Source organism: Priapulus caudatus, unplaced genomic scaffold, assembly GCF_000485595.1.
Source record: "Priapulus caudatus unplaced genomic scaffold, Priapulus_caudatus-5.0.1 Scaffold717, whole genome shotgun sequence".
In the NCBI taxonomy this organism is placed as follows: domain Eukaryota; kingdom Metazoa; phylum Priapulida; class Priapulimorpha; order Priapulimorphida; family Priapulidae; genus Priapulus; species Priapulus caudatus.
Window position 1 is genome coordinate 12,632 of NW_014577778.1, and position 9,257 is coordinate 21,888.

Sequence of the window (9,257 nt, forward strand, 5' to 3'; positions counted from 1 at the left end):
TGAGGTTGGGAGGAGAGTGCGGTGGGGTGGGAAAGATAGCAGGGGTGGTGGTCAGGATGGGGTGTTGAGAAGGGTAAGGGTAGGGGTGAGGTTGGGAGGAGAGTGCGGTGGGGTGGGAAAGAAGGAGGGAATTAGCAATAGGTCACAGATCCGTGGTTCGATGTCAGCGAAACTGGAATCGGGTCATTGGAAGCACCGTGAATAGTTGTGACTAGCATCGTTCTAAAATAACTTCCACACAACATTTACGCATGGCGTCGTAACTATTCGCGATGCGTCTGACGACGGCCCTCTGGTGGTGGCTGGAGGCCATAAACGAGTGTTTCCGAGATGGAAGCAACCCGGAGTGTCTCGCCACTAGGAGGCGCCTGTCGCACGCCCTCGCCGCGATCAGCGCCCCCTAGCGTCGCGCATCAACGTCCGTCGCGTCTTTCCCCAGATCAACCTCAACATGCCGATGAGCGAACAGCTGAAGACGCTCACCAAGTATCCGATTCGGACGCGGCTGAGCCTGAGCGGCACCCTGGTGGTCGCACGCGACATCGCTCACGCTAAGCTGCTGGAGAGACAGCAGTCCGGCGAGGGACTGCCGCAGTACATCAAGGATCATCCCGTCTACTACGCCGGCCCGGCGAAGCGGCCAGAGGTGAGGCATTGAAGCACAGAAGCCGGGGGGGGGAGGGTAACGGGGAGACAAAGTTAGGCTTGATGTTCGTAGCGAATGTGTCCTAGCGAAGCGATTGTTGCTCATGAATTCATTCGGAGCAACACAGCGGTGCGTGCTTGTCTTTAGCTATAAAATCGACTGCCCGTCGTACGAAAATACATCGTTGAAAACATGACGAGAACAGTTCTCTAGCATATCTAATCGAAAAACACCGAGATGGGGGCAGGGTTTTTCATTATAGCATGGCGGGTCCTAGTTGCAAATTGCAGAAGGCGGTTTGCGTGCTAGGGGGGTCCGGGGCTATGATATTTAGCATGGCGGGTATGATATTTAGAGCGGCGGGTGCATTTTAGGATGGCGGGGCTCGACAATAGCTTGGCGGGCCGCCAGGCTATAAGTGCTCTTGGAGAACCCTGGGGGGGATGTACAGCAATGTCACGGCCTTATGTCCCATCGGGGGACTAAGAGGATAAGTAAGTAAGTAAGTACAGCAACGTGAGAGCAATTGATGAGGGTTACTCAGACACCGCACGTCCGTGCGGCGTATCACGTCAGCGCTCCCAGCGTGCGGGCGATGGAGAGACGTCGTCGGTCGCCCTGTTTCACGTGCCGATCGCTTGTTTTTTCCGCTCGTCGCAGGGCTACGCGTCGGGGTCATTCGGCCCCACGACAGCGGGTCGCATGGATTCCTACGTCGACTCGTTCCAGGCCGATGGGGGAAGCATGGTGATGCTGGCCAAGGGTAACCGCAGCAAACAGGTATGCTAAGCATGAACACGTGAAGGTCGTGTAAAGGCGCGGTCGTGACGTGAAGGATGTGTGAAGGTCGTTTAAAGGCGCAGTCATCACGTGAAGGTCGTGTGAAGGCGCGGTCGTGACGTGAAGGATGTGTGAAGGTGGTGTGAAGGTCGCGTGGTCGTCACGTGAAGGGCGTATGAAGGTCGTGTAAAGGCGCGGTCGTCACATGAAGGATGTGTGAAGGTCACGTTGTCGTCATGTGAAGGTCGCTGCAATTCTCATTATCGTTATCGTTATCTTATCAATGTTTCGTGCGTGGTCTCAGTAAAATACACGTTGCTGCGAATCCATCCTTGCACTTTCCTTCCCTCTCTCTCTCTCCCTTCCTTTCTCCCTCCCTCTCCTTCACTCTTCTTCTCCCTCTCACGTGCACCACCATACTGATAGCATCTCCTCCTCCTCTTCCTTGCAGGTAACAAACGCATGCAAGAAGCACGGAGGTTTCTACCTCGGTTCGATCGGCGGCCCAGCGGCCATCTTGGCTCAAAACTGTATCAAGAAGGTGGAGGTATTGGAGTATGAGGAACTAGGCATGGAGGCTGTGTGGCGCGTCGAGGTCGAGAACTTCCCAGCCTTCGTCGTTGTCGATGACAAGGGAAACGACTTCTTCGCCGAGTGGTCCGTGTGAAGGGGAGGGCGCGGCGTCCTCCTTCCCCTCCCTCCTTCCTCCCGCGCGTTCGCTTGCGTTCGAGTTGAGAGGAATCGTTGCCGGGGATAATTCGAGGGCCTGTTGGGATTCATGCCGGGGACTGCTGGGAGTTTATTCCGGGCTGGGATTTATTCCCGGTTGCAGGGATTATGTATTCCGGGCTGCTGGAAGTTATACCGAGTTGTTAATGTGTGGGATTTATTCCGGGCTGCCTGAATTAATTCCAGGCTGTTTGGATTCATCCTGATCTGCAGGGATGTATTCCTGGCTGCTGGAAGTTATCCTGCGTTGTTAATCCTGTGTGGTGTGGTGTGTGTGTGTGGTACTATAGGGGATAGTGTTGCTTATGCTGGGCTTGGACGAATAACTCGCTGCAATGTCAACCTTGCTTGCGCTTAGTCATGCACCCGTGATTAGCTAGTCCCATTAAAATTAACAGCCCCAGTCAGCTTGGTTGGTGCTCACCTCGCTCAGAAGCAAGTAATGGATAGTTGTCTGTATGTAGTGATGTGATGATATCAGGAGCTAATAATGACAAATTTGTCATTATTAGCTCCTGATGATATGTAATATTAGCCTACACGGCATTTGGCTGCCGGTGTGTTTTTAATGTTTGTAGTCGACCAGATCTTGAATTAGTGAGCCGCGGAAATCTTTCGACAGAAGCGAACGAGATACGAAATTATATGTTTATGTACATAAAATTGTTTGTAATTTATTTATCACAAAACCTCTTCACATTTTGCAAATGATAATGTAAGCGTAAGTTTGAGGGTGATCGCTGTGCATTGGAATACTAGGAATTATCCGTCTATATGTGGACATTTTTAATCACTAGATCATTACCTGAAAGGTATCTAATAACGGTTGACGTATAGCATAATATCAAGTTTGTTTACATGTAGCCTCCAATGTACTAATTTTTTGTGCAGAGCAGGCACAATAGAAACAACAACGTGGCAGTCAACATCAAAACTTGCACTTGTGTTTTGTGTAAACTAAACTGCTTATTCGCGTACCGACGTTTGGTATTATCATGAACATGTGCATAGAATGTTACACACATTACTTATAATATAATATACATCGTCACAATATAAATCAAATCAAATGCAATACTTAATTAGCATCTGTACAGATTTGCTGCTCTTTCTTACATAAATTGCGCAATATGACAAATAGCGGCCATTTCACAAAAATAACCTGTTTAACAGAGATCAATAAATGTTACATTTTAAAGTGAATAGGTCTAACAAGAGAACACAATCTGGAGGTTTTGACTTATGATGTGATTAACACAATGTGACTATTCAATACCACACTGAAATTAGAGAAATCAGGATACTCATGCCATAATTAACTAGAAAGGGCAGTTGTCGTCAACTACATGTATCCCCCGTGTTCTCCCCAAGATGTGTAAGTATACCAAGTTTGGTCGCGCTAGGTCAATTAGGGGCCGAGTTAGAGAGCGGAAGGGAAATATGATCAAGGTCAAGGTCAGGGTCAAATAAAGGTCGCAGTGACCTGGTTTTGGTACGCTGCTCACCTTCTCCCCAAGATGTGTAAGTATACCAAGTTTGGTAGTGCTAGGTCAATTAAGGGCCGAGTTACAGAGTGGAAGGGAAATATGATCAAGATCAAGGTAAAGGTCAAATAAAGGTCGTAGTGACCTGGTTTTGGTACGCTGCTCACCTTCTCCCCAAGATGTGTAAGTATACCAAGTTTGGTAGTGCTAGGTCAATTAGGGGTCAAGTTATAGAGCGGAAGGGAAATTCTCTGCGGCGGACCGAGTGGCGGCGGCGGCGGCAGCTGGGGAGACATGAAACCATAGTATCCCCGGCGACTTCGTCGCGGGGGATACAATAATAGGAATTGATCTAATACTGCAAAATGTGCATCTTGCTTGATAATGCCATCAATGACCAACAATAGCTTTGACAAATGTCACCACGGGATGTGCAATATCTTTCACAATCTATATACACGTACACTATCGTTGCAATGCGCAAGCAAGACTCGATTGTAATCTTAATCGGTCTTAAGATGTGTGCCTGTGCGTTCCTGACATTCTTAATCATTTACTGCAGCTCATTAAGTTAGTAATTTCAGGTTTGTTGACTTGGCATTCAAAGCCATTGTCAACCGATTGGCGCTGTATCATCAAGTGCTGCCATCTGCTGGGAGGGCATCAGTCTCCCTTTCTAGTTTCTTCTTCTTTTTCTCTCTAATTTGGTTCATCGTCTCTTCTATCGATCGCTTATCGGTTTTGTTTTCACTTGGAACTGAAAAAGAAACGAGTGAATACGATCGCAAAAGCGAGAACATAACTGCAATTTTCATGGCTAGCATAACCTTTATTTTGTTCGCAACGTTAATGTTTGCTGTTGTCGTAAATACGAATGGTCTTACCAAATCCGTACTGCTTGTTTGCAGTGGTAATAATTGCTGCATCCTTCGCTGCCGTCTTGCCTATCAACTTCTCGTATTTGTCCTTGTAGTTGCTGTGAGGTACGAATTCTGTAGACTTCATATTTGCAGTTTCTTGTTCCGCCAACTTCTCACGCTCCTGGATGTGAAATGGCAACGCGTGTTATTTACAGCGAATATATTACCTCAGGGCCACAGAAGGAGCGTTCACGTCACGGCCCCTGTCAGGTTTACCACCTGCGAATCCTTCTACCACACTACACTACACTACACTACTACTACTACTTTACCAGAGCCCTGTAGACCTGGAGACCCTAAGGCTTTCAACCACTGTGCCAGGTCCTGTGTGCTGCAGGGGCTAGGTCGAATGTAGTGTAATAACCCGAGAAGAAGACCCGAGTGCGAAATGAAATTCTCCTGGCAGTCTGTAAGATGATGTCTAAAGTAACAAGAATTACCCGTTGCTCTTGCAGTTGCTTGGCCTTCTCTTCGTTCCACTCCTCTCCGCGTCTGTACGCTAGCAATTCATCATCGCTCGGTGCATATTCCTGCGAGCGACACAAGACAACGTGTGAGCGAACTTAAATTAAACGCTTCAACGATGCAATGTATTCTGTGAGCGATATTTCAGATCGTCTACAGCGACTCGTGTGAGCGATTTTGAAGGGAATTGATCTTACTTTCTTCCAGGCCATGACGTATCTGTCGACTTCATCTTGACCGAATGAGAATGAAGCGAGTCCAGCCACTTCTGCGCATTCATGCCTGTAAAAGCCATAATGTATGCAATTTCAAATAGCCTGCTGAAAATTCGCACATCAATATTTTACCGCCCTAAACGTCAATGAGGATAGCTGCGAAGGTGGGAAAACACATCGATGTAAATGTTTACATCTATTTACTGCTTACACGATGGTTCTGGCGACTTTGTCCGGCATAGGCTCAAACTGTAAGCGTCGTTCGTCGCTGTCTTTTATAAACGTTTCAATTCTCTTCTGTGTCTTAAAGTACAAACACATACGACACACCATTATGCATTTGTAGAAGAATATATACATGTTAACATTTTCAGAGCTGAATTAAAAGATATTTGTGTGTACTACATTAACACAAGATAACGTACCCTCTCTCGAAACCTTTGTAGTTTGGCTTTCTCTTCTACCTGTTGTTTTTCAATCTTTTGCTTTTGCTCTGGAAATGATAGGAAAATTGACATAATGAAGTAGTTAATTAATAAAACTGGGAATACCACACGTGGACGGTGCAGATACGTGCGCCATTTAAATCATGTGTCAATGTGTATTCTATTTACTACTGTTTCAATCAAGTAAGCCTAAAATCAATAAAAGTATAGTATCGCTTGCTTGGTGGGGGTAGGATTAGGAGACCTGCATGGCTTCACGCGTGCTATCCAGTATGAACTTGTATCATAACAATTAACACTTCAATGTCACACACCTACAGTGATGTTCCAAACGCTGAAAGAAAGGCTAAGGCACGAGGTCTGTCAGTGCCATGTATTGTCTCAATGATAATCAAAGTCCTGTGACATAGCAAATGAATTATTGAATGTAGGCCTAATGTAATGAGTAATGTATGGAGAACGACTGAGGAGTCAGATTATCACTGCATACGATGATTTTTTGGGGACGAGGATTTATAATTGAGTGGATAAGTGTACATAAAAACAACATAACATTTATTATTAAGATTATGGTATACCTCGAGCTAACTTTCTTTGTTTATCATCTACTACTGGGGGTTTCTCCATAGAGCTCAAAATCGAGCCTAGTAAGTCAGCCATCGCTGCACCGTGTTGTCACCTGCCGGTCACCTTTGGCAGGAGGCAGCGCAAACATGGTGGTGTTTAGTTTGTTGCGGCCAAATGGCCCAGCAGGAAAATATGCCATTTCAATGTTTAATAGAAGTAGATCGGTCTTAGCAACAATTCCGAAGCAAGGCGCAGGTAACAAGAGTTTTAATCTCTGTTAGTTTAACTATGAAGTAGTCGTTCTTTCGCAGTGTTAAATAAGTACTTTGAACTTGAACTTTGAAAGTGATTCTATTTGGTTGAAAATACACATTTGCATGTGGTCCCTACACTTTGAAGCTACACACAAGTAATTGCTGCTTACTACCCACAGCCCTCTTATTATTCGATATCGCCTATCTATATCATTTTCCACAGACCTACATTTCTGATCTAGGTTAATAAATGTCCACGTAAAGTACAGAGAACGTTCACACTCATGTGGAATGTATTGTATACATGTATGTTGCCACGGCACAGGCACAGGCACTTCCAAGGCCAGGGACAGAGTCAGTAAAAACTGAAAATAATATGAACGCACATTTACAAATACTACCGTACCTCTCAATTACAGTTCCACTGTTGTGTCACTGTATATCAACTTTCCTTCATAAAAACTAACGCCGAACGCTCCCGCACTCGCTGCTGCGAGTGACGGAGTGTGCTGTGTCGCCATTATTGTGATAATAATATATAAATAAAATATAATGTCCCAAGTGCCTGTGTATGTTGCATGCTGTTTCAAAACTAGAATTCTAATTTGATGTCATTGATACATAGCACCCATAAGGAGTATGAGCGGCAAGCCAGTTTTCAACGTCAAAGCTTCAACGTGGACTTGGCAACAGTTTAAAAATGACCTGGTAAGCAACATTACTCATTACTACATTAGTTCATATATGTACTAATAAGTTATTTATTATGTTTGACTATTTCAGATCATTTATATACATAACTATTTTGGATCAAGGATAGTTTGGGACCCCTGCAATATTTTCAATGTTTTTTATATGTCTAAAGATTCTTGCTGCAGTACTCTGCTTCACTAATATATAAGAGCCTGTCTTCTAATAATACTATCACTTCCACATTAGGATGTGCAATGTACTGAATATTGCCACCTATAGTAGAAGAATGATGTGATTATGTATGCTATAGATTTAAGAGGATTTCGATTAAATGAGTTTCGTTTCTTTCCAGCATTTTTTTGTTGGGTTAGGCGTTATACCACTCGGACTTCTAATTCTCTACGCTAACATCTTTGTAGGTAAGTAAGATTACCATCCTCATGGGCAAGTTATACTAAAATCAGTTAACCTTGTACATATTATACTATTTACAGCAGCTGTGCTTGTGAGCTGATTCAAAATATATAGATACATGGTGTGTGATTATATACCATACAGTTAAGTTGTGCATGTCTGTAAAGTATAATTAATGAATTCGAATGAAGTATAACATGAGAATAGTGTCATTTTTTAAGGTATATGCTAATAAAATCGAGTGAGTTGTTAGTATATCAGAGTTGTTAGTGTATAACTTGATCGCGGTTTGTTTTGTAGGTCCAGCCCAGCTGACCGAAATCCCAGAAGATTATGAACCCTACCACTGGGAGTATTTCAAGGCAAGTTATTATTATTATTATTAAATCTTTATAGCATGTAATTCAAATTTATACATGAAGACAGTATGTACTGAAGACAGTCTTTTTCATGGAGAACAAATCTGATAGATGTAATAGTGTTGAGTAGTTAAAATACTAACATTTCTGAGTAATAAAGTACCAAACAGCGCTATACAACGTAAACGAAAAATGTAATACAGAAACGACAGTACTTTCTGTACAAGTAAAGTAAAGTACAAGTAAAATTCCATGGTCGAATGAACGCTTGGATTGCGTACGCACCATGAAATGAACATACAGTAGTGTAGCCCTCGCTAGGTGCGCTTCGTGCACGACCTATTGTCCACTAAGAGCTATCCAGTTAGTATAGTATAGAGATTAAAGTGATCGCGTGCGTGTGTTGCAGAGTCCGATAACTCGCTGGTTCGCACACCACATCTACGAGAGTCCCGAGGAGAAGTACGAGCGACTCGTGTCCTACGTCTGCCGGGAACAGGAGAAGATCAAGCTCAGGTGAGATGCCAACGCATGCGCTCTCACGCTCACGCCAGGGTAAAAAATACACGGGAGCGATAAGCGATTTGCTCTTCAAACCTCCGAAATCGCTCCCGTGAGGCTCAAAATAGCTCCCATAAAATTTTTGAAGAGAGCTATTTTTTCCACAGACTTGAAAAAGAGCTCCCGTGAAAAAAAGAATACGCCCTGGCGGTCTCGTCTCCAAAATTCCAGCTGGTCCTCGATTTTCGAAGATCCATTATTGTAACCTATAGTAGAAGTCATCAAAATGAGCCGGTCCTGCTCGAAAGTTAGCGGTCGTAGACTTAGGCACGACAAGCAGCTGTTTCCAACACTGCCGCGGACCGTTTAACTCCCGCGGACCGTTTAACTATCGCATTGACCTTAGGGCTTAGACGGTTGACCAGACTTCATTTTGTAAATGTCGCAGACTGCTAGGTTGACTTAATTGCCACATGCGTGACTTAGTAGCTACCTGTGTAACTTAGTAGGCATTTTTGTGACTTAGTAAGCATCTTTTTGACTGAACCATCTGTGACTCAGTAGGTATCGCTGTGACTGAACCATCTGTGACTTAGTAGGTATCGCTGTGACTGAACCATCTTTGACTTAGTAGGTATCGCTGTGACTGAACCATCTGTTACTTAGTAGGTATCGCTGTGACTGAACCACCTGTGACTTAGTAGGTATCGCTGTGACTGAACCACCTGTGACTTAGTAGGTATCGCTGTGACTGAACCACCTGTGACTTAGTAGTTAGCCGTGT

At 44.4% G+C, this 9,257-nt stretch overlaps 3 protein-coding genes across 3 annotated transcripts in view; 2 read left to right on the forward strand and 1 right to left on the reverse strand.

The window, feature by feature from the left end:
* The window catches only part of LOC106813043 (fumarate hydratase class I, aerobic-like), an 8,953-nt gene extending 5,864 nt beyond the window's left edge, over nucleotides 1–3,089 (forward strand). The window contains exons 10-12 of the mRNA XM_014817089.1: nucleotides 440–646; nucleotides 1,307–1,426; nucleotides 1,878–3,089. Of these exons, the coding sequence (XP_014672575.1) occupies nucleotides 440–646; nucleotides 1,307–1,426; nucleotides 1,878–2,093 (543 nt within the window). The 3' untranslated portion in view covers nucleotides 2,094–3,089. The remainder of the gene's footprint in view (nucleotides 1–439; nucleotides 647–1,306; nucleotides 1,427–1,877) is intronic.
* An 809-nt stretch (nucleotides 3,090–3,898) lies between these two features.
* LOC106813044 (sperm-associated antigen 7 homolog) lies at nucleotides 3,899–6,364 on the reverse strand. Its single transcript, XM_014817090.1, has 7 exons — nucleotides 6,264–6,364; nucleotides 5,665–5,732; nucleotides 5,451–5,542; nucleotides 5,222–5,306; nucleotides 5,000–5,089; nucleotides 4,524–4,680; nucleotides 3,899–4,396 (listed from the first exon to the last, which is right to left on the reverse strand). Exons 1-7 carry the CDS (start codon nucleotides 6,343–6,345, stop codon nucleotides 4,275–4,277), a joined length of 696 nt encoding a protein of 231 aa, XP_014672576.1. The 5' UTR covers nucleotides 6,346–6,364; the 3' UTR covers nucleotides 3,899–4,274.
* An 11-nt stretch (nucleotides 6,365–6,375) lies between these two features.
* Nucleotides 6,376–9,257, forward strand: part of LOC106813045 (NADH dehydrogenase [ubiquinone] 1 beta subcomplex subunit 5, mitochondrial-like) — a 6,289-nt gene continuing 3,407 nt past the window's right edge. Inside the window, exons 1-5 of the mRNA XM_014817091.1 lie at nucleotides 6,376–6,507; nucleotides 7,132–7,214; nucleotides 7,552–7,618; nucleotides 7,914–7,975; nucleotides 8,382–8,488. Coding sequence (XP_014672577.1) covers nucleotides 6,399–6,507; nucleotides 7,132–7,214; nucleotides 7,552–7,618; nucleotides 7,914–7,975; nucleotides 8,382–8,488 — 428 coding nt within the window. The 5' untranslated portion in view covers nucleotides 6,376–6,398. The remainder of the gene's footprint in view (nucleotides 6,508–7,131; nucleotides 7,215–7,551; nucleotides 7,619–7,913; nucleotides 7,976–8,381; nucleotides 8,489–9,257) is intronic.

Excerpts from the sequence above, each read along its gene's own strand:
- LOC106813044 (XM_014817090.1), bottom strand. The coding sequence starts at position 6,345 with ATGGCTGACTTACTAGGCTCGATTTTGAGCTCTATGGAGAAACCCCCA. Across the intron at positions 4,681-4,999 it reads AGCAACTGCAAGAGCAACGG|GAGCGTGAGAAGTTGGCGGA; the intron begins GTAATTCTTGTT and ends TTTCACATCCAG. Across the intron at positions 4,397-4,523 it reads AAACAAGCAGTACGGATTTG|TTCCAAGTGAAAACAAAACC; the intron begins GTAAGACCATTC and ends TTTCTTTTTCAG.